Source organism: Saccoglossus kowalevskii, chromosome 6 (assembly GCF_978046115.1).
Source record: "Saccoglossus kowalevskii chromosome 6, keSacKowa6.1, whole genome shotgun sequence".
Lineage (NCBI taxonomy): Eukaryota > Metazoa > Hemichordata > Enteropneusta > Harrimaniidae > Saccoglossus > Saccoglossus kowalevskii.
In genome coordinates, this window is record NC_140646.1 from 28371136 (window position 1) to 28386363 (window position 15228).

Consider the following 15228-nt stretch of genomic DNA (forward strand, 5'->3'; position numbering starts at 1 on the left):
CACGACAACACCACACTGTACTTTCCTAGTTTGGTTCATTAGTTTTGTATTCTTCAAGTTAATGATGGCATATATACCTTTTTGTTCTAAGTGTTTCAGCCAAATTTAGTCAACTTATTGTAAGTACGTGTAGCCTCTGTTATTGGACAATAGTGTACAGCTACGGGTTGATCATATCATTAAAAAAATGCCGAAGATTTATCATCACGAGTTGTATAGGTCGAAGAGCTTCTTGCAGCCAACAATTTACCCCCACAGTGTTGCTTCAGCACTGAAACTATGCGATGAATCATAAATTGCAAACATAATTTTTTTTACACGTTTTTTTTTGATGTCTCAGAAAATTTACTATATTTTTAGTGGGTTCATAAAAGGAGTTGTAGTCATTGAAGTCTATTGAGACCGCTTCTAAACTGCCACTATATGCATATTATTTTACCACCCTCTAAAAACAGATTTACAGTGAACCAAATATATTTACATACTGTAAGAAACTTGGTAGTATGCCATTGGTTAGTGCATTTAATTTGTTTGATGCGATCATTGTGCCAACTATTTCTTATGGTAGCGATATGGGGGTACGTAAATTCGGAAATCGAGAGGATACAGATAACATTTTGCAGATATCTACCCGGTACTTAGCATTAATAGTTGTACAAACAATGTAGCGATGTTAGACGAATGTGGAAGGCTATGCACTTTTCTACCCATTACATTTTGTAAGATAGGCTGAGGCCCTGTACAGAAATAAAATTACATAATACAAAATTGACTAATATTAAAATGAATAATTGTAGACTTGTAGAATTGTAGATTTCGACATGAAATCGTGTCACTTTTATGTGGCACTAACATCTGCGAAGAGCGAAAAAACTCGTAAGTAGCCTTCTACCTTAAAATACTTAGACAATAATGCTAAGATAAGTACAGTCTTGTCTTTTTTGTGTACAACATTTTGCCGTAGTGAATCAATGGTGTGAATGTGTTTGAGGAATGGCTCAGGACCCCTTCTCTAAAATGGTAAAATAGTTCAAAGATGTTATGTGAAATATCTTACCAATAAAATTTAATTTAAAACCGATAATATAAAAATGTCTGTAACAGAGCTCAAAAACACTTTTTGAATATTATAAAATTCACACATTTCACATCAAATGTATAATTGTTGTTTTCGAACCCCCTATTCAAAAGTGCTGGCTACGGGCCTGACAATTAATGAAAACAATGAGATTTGAATTGAGAGAATGAGTAAAATTCGAAAACAGGACATTTAGTGTATATATTGTCTGGCATGGGAACATTCTGATTGGCCAAGCAGACCTACCTGGTTACCGGTAATTCCTAATACTGGTATTACCGGTAGTAGTGTATCCGCTTATGTAAATTACAGAGATGTTCCATAAGTAATACTTTAATGTGGACCTCTGTCAGATTTGTTCATTTCACATTGAAATCTTCAGTTTTCTATTTAAGTAAATAGTTTTATTATTTTTAGTAAAAAATGCAATTTTCTAATTTCTATTGAAAACTACTATCTCAATTGCTATGATACCTGGTATATAGGTACTAAGGATGTCAGATTTGTTAATTTTTGACTCCCGTGTGCGAAGCACAAAAGGGAGTCTTTGCAGTTACCCTGTCTGTATGTATGTATGTATGTATGTATGTATGTATGTATGTATGTATGTATGTCACTTTTTTTGTTCCACCGTTATCTCAAGAACCACTAATCAAATTTTTGTGAAACTTGATACATAGATGCTCTGGGATAATGCGCAGAGTTGATTAGGTTTTGGTAAAAATCTATGAATATTAATTACCTAATTTGCATGATAATTAGCTGATTTTTAGCTCTTCCAAGACTGTTCCACTGATATCTGAAGAACCACTCATTAGATTTTGATGAAACTTGGCACATGGATGCTCTGAACTAGTGCGCAGATTTGATTAGTTTTGGGTAAAAATCTATGAATATTAATTATCTAATTTGAATGATAATTAACTGATTTCAAGCTGTTCCATGACTGTTCCACTGATATTTGAAGAACCACTCATTGGACTTCAATGAAACTTGGCACATGGATGCTCTGAACTAATGCGCATATTTGATTAGTTTTGGGTAAAAATCTGTTAATATTATTAATTACCTAATTTACATAATGATTAATCAATTTTCGGCTTTTTCACTGATATCTCAAGTACTAATCATAACATTTCAATATAACTTGGTACATAGATGTCATATGACACTGCACAGACCTGGTAGTGTTTAGGGTAATATCAGTACATATTAATTACCTAATTTGCATAACTAATTAATTTTCAGCTTTTGATATTTCGAGTAGTAATGATCACATTTCAATGAAACTTGGTACATAGTTACTTGAGGACTGTGCAGAGACCTAATTAGTTTTTGGGTAAATATTTGTGCATATTAATCACCTTATTAGCATAATTAGTTAATTTTCAGCTTTTCACCTGATATTTCAAGTACTACCGGTAATCATCACATTTCAATGAGACTTGCGACATTTTCTAGGACTATGCAGAGACCTGATTAATTTTGGAATAAATAATTGTGCCTATTAATTACCTAATTTGCATAATTAGTTAATTTTTTGCTGTTCTATGGCTGTTGCACTGATGTCTACAAACCACTCATTGAATTTCAATGAAACTTTTAAAGAGTACCCATCACATTTCAATGAACCTAGGACTATACACCATATTAGTTTTTGGTAAATATGTATGCTTCTTAATCACTTAATTAACATAATTAATTAATACTGATATCTCAAATATTGATCATCACATTTGAATAAAACAATAGACAGCCTGATTAATTTTGGGTTAAAATCTGTTCATATTAACTCTCTAATTAGCATAATAATTAATATTTTTTGGGTTCTAATCACATTTCAATGAAACTAGGTACATTGTGCAGACCTTATTAGTTTTACACTTAAATCTGTTCATATCAGTTACCTGATTTACATAATTAGTTTTCAGCTATTCCATCAATATCTCAAGTACAAGTAATTTTGAATTAATTTTGACTGTGTCTTCAATACTCTCAGCACACGGGAGTTCTTTCTAAGCTTTCTTTGATTTAATGATATCTTCAATTGATATCTTCTATTTTTAGTGAAGATATTTGTTGACCCTTGCTTTGATATTTGGTATGCATAAACCTTTCATAGACTTCCATGAGATTTATAACCAGATGATAACAGTTGCAATTCACATGGCAACAGCCGTATAAACTGACATGGATGTGATATGGCACGAGTATTGTAATAGTAAGGATAGCAAACAGCTAACATCTCATCATACAAAACATAATCAACTTTATTTTAAGGAAGACAGAGGAGCTATTTCTATTGTGTATTCACACATCAGCTTTTAACAACCTTATGTCTGTGTTGGCGGTCGTGGGAATATGGTTATTTTATGTGCTTTTCAGAATTGATTGCCATTTATGTTTTTGAGAGACTGAGATTCGCAAGAATGATTTTGAGACATAAATGTTTTGCTGAATATAGACTAATAATTTGAGAATTAAACTCTCATGGTTTTGTATGTTTGACTGACTATAACATTAAGTTACCATCATATGTAATTCAGGCATGTAGGAAACTTACATGGACCCTCTATGAGATTTGCAATCAGGTGATAACAATTGTAATTTCCATGGCAACAACCATATAAACTCCCATGGTTATCAAGAGTATTGTGGTAACACTTAGTATGGTAAATAACTAATATCTCATCATGCAAAACATTATCAACTTTGTTTTGAGGAAGACACTCTACAAAGACAGAGGAGCTATTTTGACCTTGAGGTCATTTGTTTTATGAGGTACTGGCCAGGCATGTAAAAACACTGATTTACTGTCACTGAACTGTGACACCCTGAAGGACATTATTACATGGGGCAGGGGTTCTTTTTGTCATTGTTGTTAACAACATTTTTGTTACCAGGATAGCTTGAATATTTTTTTCCAGTCCAGTGATTCTCATATCTGGATATACCCCCCCCCCCCCCCCCCAGTATTACTGAATGGTATCAAAGTTTAGGCAAAGGTATGAGTGGTAATGCAGCTTTAAAATTCAAAATCTAAGTGAAGTAGAAGGAACCAGGTTCAGGTTCCTGATTTTTTTCTACTTTTTTCAATCATATTAACCAAGATTAATATTTTCTATAATCCTGTTTTTTTGTCTTATTTTATTTTGGCATATTATGAAGATACATGTATGTCCTTCAATTTACTTATTAAGTTATTTTCTTAATCCAATATTCAAAGTTGACATTCTGGATCTGTCTGTAACTGTGTTCCAATCCATGTTTGTTAATTTTTTATCAGAACTGATATTTTTGCTCCTAGGGTGGTCATCTACATTATTTATTAGTTTATATATATATTTATTATTTGAATGAATGTCTTGTTTCATTTGACATTCAGTGTGTCATATTTGGTTCAGAGTAAATTGATGTACAAAATAAAAATAGCATGTTATGTCTATTTCAGGGCATTTTGCCATTGTTTCCTAGGGCAAGAATGTATCTCAAAATTCTGCGGCAAAAATAATATATATTGTCTTACAAGATAGTTGTTATCGTCTCAAAGTATTGACATTTACAAAATTTGTGTGGGTTTTAATGAGGAGATGTGTTTACATTGTGCTGATTCATTTTATGCATATTATTTGACTGTTTTTGTAAGACAGAAAACAAAAGAAATCAACATTCTATTAACTAATACCAAAATGATTAAAAACAGATAGACTTTAACACAAAATATTGTCACTGCTACAGTGGTATATACTAAAATATGCAAAAATATCAAAAAACATGCAATTTGTATTCTACCTTAAATAACCTGGAGAGAACACTGCATAGATTGCTGACAAATATTTGTCTGTTTGCATCTCAAATGTCATGGCAAAGTCTGATAATGTTTTTGCCATGGTAAGTTGGTTTTTAAGTTGATTTGAATCACCATGATGACTGTAAAAAGTAGCTTAATAGTTGTATGGTCTTATACATACCGGTACAATGGAGAAAAGTCTGAATAATGGTGACACTATAACTATTTTTGCACAAAGTTATGTATGTGTATACAGTTGATATGGCAATCGTTTAATTGTTATATATCAATGTGATGTCCTGGCGTTTCTGTAGTTTTTGTGGTCAATAATATCTAACCTTACTTTTTGAGCAATTATATTATTTTCTCCACAAGGTTACCATTTGTGCCCCAGTTTTTCACATTTTCTCCAGTCTGTATTTACTTTCTATCCAATCTATACACCCACCTGCACCCACCCACACACAATTTCAACAAAAGAACTATTGTGTATATATGCGTGGGATGATATATTGGAACTTTCTGCATAATTAGGTAGGTGAGAGGAAGTTTTTATGAAAATCCTACAATTACATTTGTGAAGCAAGAATATTATATGAATGGAAGGGTGAGGGCTCTGACAGGTACCTATATGTTATAGGAGGGTTATAGGGGCAATGACAAGTACATGAATCAAAGGTTATGGGGGCAATGACAGATACATGCGTGGGTGGGATTTAGGGAGAAATGGGTGGGCATGCTGCTTGCTTTTACTGATGAGGTGTTGAAAAGGAAAAGCTTGTAAACTGATCAAATTAATTAATCATAATTGTTTGACAAATGTCAGTCAGAAATGACTTTACACTATTTAGTATCGTACTACCGGTATATACCATATGTTCTAAGTATAATAAATATGAAACACAATTGTTTGGCAAGAGGCAAAAAGACAGAAATTATCTAATTAAAACAATACAATCAAAACAATCGAATTCCAAAGAAAAAATTACAGAAGTGTTAAATGATGACAACAATGGAGCAAATCACAAAAATTGTGCACATATAGGCAGTTTAAATCAGATCTCTCATTAAAAAAATACACACCACAGATCTCTGTTAAATGGGGTATTTTCATCCTACCATATTAGGAAATGCGAATTCCAAGAATGGAATGATTATGCATGTAAGCGTCCTTCAATAATAAAAACAAGCATGGCTGCCACCAGGGTTTGACTGGACTCCACAAAAAGAAGTTCGCTGATTCTGTTCTAAACTTTTTAGATTGTGGCATTCCCATGATGTATAGTAATAAGGTTATTACGAGGATACCTCAAAGTATGCATGAAGACTGCTACTCTTGGTGGTAGTAGCAAATATTCAAGTGAATTGACCTCCACTACGCGTTGGTCAATACTCTTGCTGTACTGTTCCCATACTAACTACAGTACATAGTACACACATCCTACAAAATGTCCTACTAGTATTTGAAATGCAATCTTTACAAACATAACAGAAACATTTTCATAAATAAGCTTAAAATTCTTCTAAACAACAAAACAGATGAAGAAAACTAACATACATTCTGAGACACATTTTATATATATATTTTTATAAATGTCATTTCAATGTTTGTTTGTTTTTTTGCATTGTTATTCATTTACACTTACTTTCCTTCATATCAATATCCAAATACTTCTTTACTTACCGGTACTTACCATATGCTTCTTATTTTATGATACTGCCATTTGTTTGTTTACACTTTGTCTTGATCTAAAGTGTTTGAATGTCTCCCTTGGTTAGAAAATGTATGTCACATTTATATCACTTTTCTTTGTTTACATTGGACAAAGCAAAAATGTAACATGTGACTGAAACAAAATCCCATCACTGAACGTGCTGGTATTAGGAGTAGTGGGAAAAGATTTAACAAGCAGTGGGTATGGATCACTGTTTTTTTTAAGGACTGGTGAACCAGCTACTGTGATTTGATATTGCATAGCTCAATTGGGGAGTACATGTACATTTAGAGTTAGGGTTAGAAAATCAGCATGCGCAAGTTACACATCTCGCCTTCATTAAACCAGTGTTCCGAAGATGATGAGTTTTAAATTTAGCAATTTAGCATGCAATTTTTAAACTGTATAATACTTTTATTTTAGCTGGAATTAATTTTCACTGAAAATGACATTTATTTTTTTGATGAGTGAAAATAAAGCACATTTACAGTACATTTAGTTTGTCTCCATATGCATTAATTGGTATCTATTACACTAAGAAAATGGATCAAGTCCATACTTGCTCTTGTTGAGTAACATGTCAGTTCCAACACCCACCTACATACACAACAATACCTGCCCATTGTACCACATATTGTCTGGCACTTATAGTCAATATGTCGGATAATGTTACCGTGATAAAACAAGACGTATTTTCTTTTGAAATCAATTGAATGAGTTTTATAATGGAACAGACAAGCATCGTTTTCCAGATGGATGAATATATACTATGTAAGGTTATTATGAGAATACCACAAAATATGCATAAAAGCAATGTGGTGATATTTTGCAGAGATGTAGATGTAATAAGATGTGAATTGCTTACATTGGATGAATTGAACTGCCAGGTGTTTTGTAAATGAAATTTCTGTAAAAATATCTTCCTATAATTCTCCTTATTAGTACTGTAAAATCTGTATTAGAAGCCATGGCTTCTATTAAAATGGTACAATGCAACAGAAGGGATGCGGTTTCTATTAGAGCATCTACACATATGAGAAATGGTGAATGTTTGGTTCTCAATTGTACAAAAAGAATGGGTAAGACTTTGGGTGCGACTATTAGGGATGCAGCTTCTAATACAGATTTTACGGTAGTAGTACCGTATGTAAACTTTAGTGTGTCAAAGTTTTACATGTTCAAGCTTAACAAGGTGTTATAGATGCTTAACATCCTGCTCCCTATTAAAGGGCACGGCGGCCATTTTCATGGCCACCCCAAGGTATGTACGACCTAGAAATAGTGCCGTATGAGAGTACCAAGTTGCGAGTCGCAAGTAGCAAAATATGCCATATGCTAGTGGTAAAAACGGCATATGCAAGTGGTAAAATGTATCGTTTGCTAGTAGCAAAAAAGCCCTATGCGAGGGGTAATACAAAGGCTTGTAACGTTTGCTTATAATATAACAACGTACGTTCAATTGTGTTTTATCACAGTAAAATCAAATATTTACCATGGTTATGAAATGATGTGTACATGGTTGGTTAAGATTGGCATGATGCTGTTAAGGTTTTTATTTTAGGGGCGATTCATATATAAAAATAATGGTAGCAAATGAATGTCAACGCGATCTAGCCGAACATATATTTACGAAGAACTACATTTGCCCTCAACAACATTTGTGTGTGGTCCATATGACTTTGGAATGCCTTTCCAAATGACATTAAAAAAGTAATGTTGCGGTCAATTTTAAAATTATGCTAAAAACGCATTTGTTCGAAAGGGCTTATAAGTTACCGTATATTATTATACCTTGTACCTCTTACAGCCAATCAGATTAGCTGATTTGGCGGTTGATATATTCGCATATTGACTTCTCAGCGATCAAAGAGGTAATATTTGGCTTCTGTGTTTGTGCAGACGTTATGATTGATCTAAAAAATGCTGATTCATCATTGAGGTTTGTTGGCGTTTCCTGAGAGAATAACCTGTAATTTATGAACTGGTCGAACGACTTTAACATTCATGGAACTATGGTGTTATATTTTGTTTTATTTAGGTCTGATTGATCCCCAGTGTAGTGTGCTGTTTTTGTTTGTGTGCGTGCGTGCACATCATGTATAAACATCACAGCTTCTGAAATGTTAGGCAGTCATCCGTAGCTAGTTGATAACTACAAAAATCTTAAATGTAACAGTAAGGGATCATTGAATATAAATACATACGAACCATTGGAAATATGATGAAACAGCTACTTGTGAATGGAGAACATTCTAGGTGTTGTCATTGAAAACTTATGATAGATCTTGCAATGAAGCCTTTTACAAACTGTTTTATTTGGTATAATAATACAAATATTGGCCCTAGCCTCGGTTGATGGTCAACAATACTCTCTTTGGGTTGACAAATCTGTATATCGACCTTGGCCCAGGTCAGTAGTTCAATAATATTTGATTGTCTTGCTTAATTTCTTTATATTTTCTGATTATTGAGTTTAGTATTCAAGAATGCAATTTCAAATTCATGTCAAATATAGTGTGACATTGGATATGCAAATAGGTGTTTTTAATTTCCAAATGTTGAAGGCAAAGTCATAACAAACACTGCTGGCAATTTTCCTAAAAATATTGCAATGTGAGGGGTATTGACAGGAAAATAGTAGTTTTCCTGATCAGTTTATTTTGGGGTCTATTGTAATTTTGTGCTAGTATCTATACAAGACTTTCTTTTCTTTTAAGGCGATCATGTAACCCCTTATGTGTTGCGTATTTACTAAACTTAAACAAAATTTGTGAAAATGTATCTGCAAAACCAATCGGAGACTTGTTAAAAAAACAAAATGTCAACCAGTCAGCCATTTTGAATCAAACTACAAAACAAAATGACGTGCATTAGTGAAACGTCAATACCATGTTTGAATGAAATCAGGCAAGGCATACTTGAGAAAAAATGTTTGATTACATGTCCAAATGTTGTCAAAGGTCACAACAAAACAAATCAACTTGCATTTGTAGTCTATTATAACTTGTCTTTGTACCAACTTTGAACAAAATCAGTCCATGCATGTACATGTACGAAAAATGATGCTGGGCAAACAGAACCCAAAACATATTTCCCTGTTTCATACTACATTCAATAGGGACTAAAAAAAATTTAATCACATGCAAACTATTTTCTCAACACATTGAAATCAATCCCATAACTGCTTTTATGAGAGCTACTTTACACCCTTCAGCCATTTTCAAAAGGCAAGTCCTTCTATACTCTAGGCTATAATTATTTCGCTATTGTAATGAAGACATCAAATCTAAATAATAGTCACGTCATGATTTCAAATTCATCAATTTCTTTGTAAATCAACAACTTTTTTTTGCCAGATGTATCTGTTATTATCAACAATTTAAATAAAATTCAAAATATTTTAAAATAAAACTGAAAATTCAAACCTGTAAATTTCAAATAAACCACTAAAGTTAGTCTTGGGCTTCTCTAGTTTACGACATGCAGTTAAAACTCTGTGGAGGTGAGAATGGATTTCTTCATGTACCTTTTCATGAGTACAATCCAGGGGTGTAATCAAGTCTTGATAAAAAAAAGTTGAGGAATTAACAATTTCTGTTCTGGAAAGCATAATTTGGGAATCCCAGCAATTAAATACCACAATAGGGGGTATTTCGACCATCAGGTCGCTTGTTAAGTCTATGGCTAGCTTTCCGAGAATCCTTAGGCCTATCAGCCATACTACCTAGTCCTGCGAGAGACATGCAGGCGCTGATGCACCTGACCCCATTCAGAATGCAACTCACCACTGGCTTGGGTATAATATGTATGCCCCCCCCCCCCGCCCCCACCCCCCCCGTTGTGTCGACACCGAAAGCACTGTCCCTGCACAAACCTGTGTCATATGACGCCTTACCATTGTGTCGTCACCGGAAGCGCTGTCCCAGCACAAACCTGTGTCATATGACGCCTTACTAGCCGATTTTGGCTAAAATTCCGCTCCGCCGCCTCTTTACAACAGTGTTTATAAGCGGAACTTGATATTGCTTTTTACAATTTGGGTTGCCTTTTAATCACATATTTTTGTGAAATGTTGTTTATTTAGTGAAATATTATTGTCATACATAATTCAATTTTTGAAACAACAGAAACTAACACATAATAACGATAATAAAATTTGTGTTTGAAGTTCGAAAGTAGTTGCGTTATTTCCGGTTTCAACTAGTTCGAAAATAGAACGTCCTTGAGCGCAAGTAAATCACACGTAGAACGCCTTCCGAACCAGACATTAGCAGCGTAAACTTATTGCAAATTTGTCCAATTTTGGGGCCAGTATGTCCTTACAATATTTCTAAGTTTTATTTATCGTTTTTTAGTAAACATGCCCCTGAAACGATTTGATATACCCGTAAAATACGTGCCGGCCGACGATTCACTTCTAAACATTCGAAATTTCGAACAAACTCCCGACACACCTTGCGCGATATGCGTCAGATCGGTGTTGAAAGAACGCCGACCTGCAGCGTCAACGCCCCCCCCCCCCCCCCCCCCCCCGGGTAGTTCCTTGTTGACTACCAGGGCAGTTATATTTTGCTTCAACATTATGTCAAGTGTTCGGCCAGATACAAGTATGTATATGTTATACAGCTATCTTGGATTTCACAGGATCAAAGGTCACAGAAGAATGAAAACATTGTTTTGTTTTTTTTCATTCTGCATTTGACAACGAACAATAATATCAATATTGCCAACTTTTAACAAGCATTGCAAACGAGTCCACAATTTACTTACTTTAGCTTATACACTCTAGTACACTATACACTAATTAGTATTGACCATTTTTGTACCCAGGCACATACTATGCAACTGTATATAATAGTACTATTGGGTAGTACTATAGTGTAAATAAATGACATAATTTTCATTTTGAGTGATTTATAAAAAAAAAATTTAAAAACGAAAAAGATGTGACACATTCAACAATTTTCTGTGATCTGATTTTGGTCATGTCATGCTTTTGTCTACTGCTCATTGTCACTAGACTCTATGAACATAATGTGACGGAACATGTACAGTACTCACTCAGTGGTTATATTGTTTGTTCATCCACCCATGTTTAACACCACATGTCCACTGTATATGTCAAATCACAGAACCAGTCATCCTGTCAGCTAACTTTAAATAACTTTATTTCTTGGTTGCAACCTGGTTTAACTTTAGTCACTTCTCGATGTTACTACTTCTTTGACAAGTAGCACATCTGGTGTTTAGATTTATGTATTTCTACTGTAATACTACCGGTATGGTTATTTCTACTATTATACAATGTATTACTAACTATTACCAGTTTGGACATTTTTGGGTTTTCCTACTACAATTATTAATCATTTGGATATTTCTACTACACTGTTTTAACTGTTCAAGTATATTTGTTTATTTCTACTACGATATATGTGATTTCTTCTATAATGAATGTGTCTCTTTTACAATATTAATATTACATACTGGTATTTCAGATCATCAATTATAGGCTTGCCAACTGTGAAGAAGGACAAGTTTTCAGTCTTTAACTTTTTATCATCTGGATGGGACACTCCAAGTACATCAGCCAATCAAGAGAATAGTTCACAACCTCTGCTCGCACTTCGAGCACCGCCATCCACCAGCACCACTGTTAATCTATTTTCAAGTATACCAGTCTCTATTGTAACCTCACAGTCACCATCTGTTGCTGAGAGCGGTGTATCCAGTATTAATAGTACAGAAATAAAAACAATTCAGGTAATTCCTCAGCATATTGAAATCTAATCTCGCGACCGTGAATGTACACATATTAGAAATAAGTCCAGCATGTTATTATTTTTTACAAGGATGGGAATGCCGAAATCAAAAATGTTCAGAACAGAATCAGCGAACTTTGTGTGGAGTCCGGTCAAACCCTGGTGGCAGCCATGTTTGTTTTTAGTGTTAGAGGACGCTTACTTGCATAATCATTCTATATTTGGAATTCGCATTTCGTAATAGGATAGGATGAAAATGCCTAGTAAAATACCACAAAATTACGGCATGTTGTAACTTATGGTGTTACGGTGACAGATGTATAATAATAAATAGATATGTGATTTTGTGTTTTTACAACAGAATGCTGATTCTTTGGAGAGACCACCAATGGATCTATTCAAGGCAATTTTTGAGAATACTGACAGTGAAGAAAAATCATCAGAAAATGAAGATGATGAGGAAGAAAAAGGTGAGATGAGATCATCTTATAATGATGCTAATTGGACTCCTTCTCACTGCAAATTATGATCAAAACATCTTTTATAGGAATGGACTCCATTCTCACCCCAAATTACCATGAAACTTTTACATTGTTTCATCAAATAACATTGGATACCATGGAATTGTTTTGATTTACCCAGGACTTTGTTGCTCCTATTTTTCCTAATAACACAAACTTTGACAGAATTTTGTTTCTTGTAATAACCTCTATATTTAAACTTCTCAAATTTAAGCTTCTTCCAGTAATCCAGAGTTGCAGATAGAGGGAAGGTCCATGAAAACCCTGCTGCCTGGTTCACAATTAAATGTTACAGATCAACAACTCTCAAATATTTTTGGAAGTAATGCTTTATTGGAAAATTGTGATGACAAAAATAAAGACAGTATAAACAAGCAATCAAAAGATCTTTCCTCAGAGACAGTTGATGACAATTTGAATATGAACACACAAAAGACTTTTGGTCCTGCATTGCCACCAGCATATCACAAACACTCTGAACTGACGCAAGGCTACTTTTCCTACACAAATCCTGATAAAAATATTGAAAGAAACAGTGTGAAATTGCGAAAAGATTCTGTGAAAGTTTTGCAAAGAAGGCATAAACACAAAGATAAACACAAGAAAGCCAAAAAAGTGAGTTTGGTTGTTAAAATGTGTCTATATCATAGACCGCATGGATCTCAAATTGTCATGCTTTGGGTAGTGATGATTGGGAATAACTGCTCAGAGTATCGGAAAGTGTGAACTTTGATATGTAGGGTATCTTGGGTGTATTCTTCTCATTCACCTTCACCCCCACCCCGTGCAAAATACAAGGCAATTGAATGGTGTAAACCATTTTCAGAATGAATCACATTTGTAACTTGCATAGTTGTAAAAGTCTTATTGATGAGCTACCGGTACTGGTATTACCCCGGTACCAGAAAGGTGAACATTATTTTCTTCAAACATGTTTTGTGCATGACTTGTAATTATATGTCTGTATGTTTTTCCAGAAAAAGAAACACAAACATAAGCATAAATCTAAGCACAAGTCTAGTCAAAGGGAGCCTGATACAGACACTAGTAGCAGTGACGATGACAATGAGGGACGAATTGACAACACTGAACTATTGCAAAGGTAAACCAAATCAATACTAAATAAGGTCGTTTGATTTTATACCGTGTACATGCTTACAAGATAAAATTGAAGGAATATACTAACTCTAACATTGGTATAATACCAGTCCATGACCTGTGGCCTCTGTGGATGGTATATTCAAATACAGCGTATAGCCTTTAATTGGTTTCTTGCAAATGACCAGCTTCTGTATTGGGTGATTTGCGCTTTCCTCAGCAAACCATTGAGGTGCAAAAAATTTTATTTTACAAAAGTTAATTACTTAAATTAATGATTATTTAATCAGCAACCGATAGTTGTTGTTAATTATGCTGACCTGAAATTCACTGAGTTAATCTAATGGGAGAGTTGATTGTGATCAAAGTTACAAAGCATTGGACAAAGAGCAAGCTCTGAAAGTAGTTGGTCTTTTGTAGTTTACTGAATACAGATTACTTGTTTCCTTGGCTATTTGTATCTACAGGGAGAACTGAAGTGTCTACCCCAAAGACAGGTATCAAAATACATTGTATGTGAATTACCTTCAATATTTGGGTTGTCTTTCAGATTGAAAAGTCTACCAAACAAAAGACATCGAAAGGCATCCAAGTTAATGTAAAGCAGATTATCTAAAGAGTTTGTGAAGGACTCTTCTTTTGTATGTCTGTACTTCATTTGTGGAAACATTGTGTGAAATATCCAGCAGTGAAACAACAATGTCTCGACCATTCAGTGGCTTTGTATACAGTTGAGGCTCACCTTTCAAAGCCCATATATATATATAGCATTTCTGTAGCACTTGAATTGCTCACCAGACAGGGTGCAGTATATGCTCTATCAGTCTCATTCCATCATAGTTTCTTTTATTGAAGAGGAATTGCTTGAAATACACTTTTTTAATCAGTCAATAACAATTATTTACTTACCAGTCATATTTTAATTAATCAATAAGCCATTTATTTGTGTTCTTGATATATGAATATGGAGTATGCTGTTATTTTGACTTTTCCAAACAGGAATGTAAAACAAATTCAAAGGGCAAATAAGAAGTCTGTCACTGAAGATGATCAAGCAAATTTTATATGGTTTCTCTATTTTACATGCTATTTACAATAACCTAAATGGAGCCATACAAAGTAACTGTTCAGTAGGCTCCCTCCCTTTCAGATTACCTTGATCCATTAGTACAGCTGGGGATTAAATATGGGAAACCCTTAACAGCTTTCTATGACAACTATTACCAATGACAAGTGGTCCCTATCAGTGGTTGAGCAAAGCTACAAG

The 15228-nt window shown here is 34.1% G+C and overlaps 1 protein-coding gene across 1 annotated transcript in view; it reads left to right on the forward strand.

Annotated features, from left to right (window-relative positions):
• The window catches only part of LOC100374744 (G patch domain-containing protein 1-like), a 42493-nt gene extending 27473 nt beyond the window's left edge, over nt 1-15020 (forward strand). The window contains exons 13-17 of the mRNA XM_006822531.2: nt 12079-12343; nt 12704-12812; nt 13078-13478; nt 13841-13965; nt 14512-15020. Coding sequence (XP_006822594.1) covers nt 12079-12343; nt 12704-12812; nt 13078-13478; nt 13841-13965; nt 14512-14563 — 952 coding nt within the window. The 3' untranslated portion in view covers nt 14564-15020. The remainder of the gene's footprint in view (nt 1-12078; nt 12344-12703; nt 12813-13077; nt 13479-13840; nt 13966-14511) is intronic.
• Nucleotides 15021-15228: the final 208 nt, after the last annotated feature.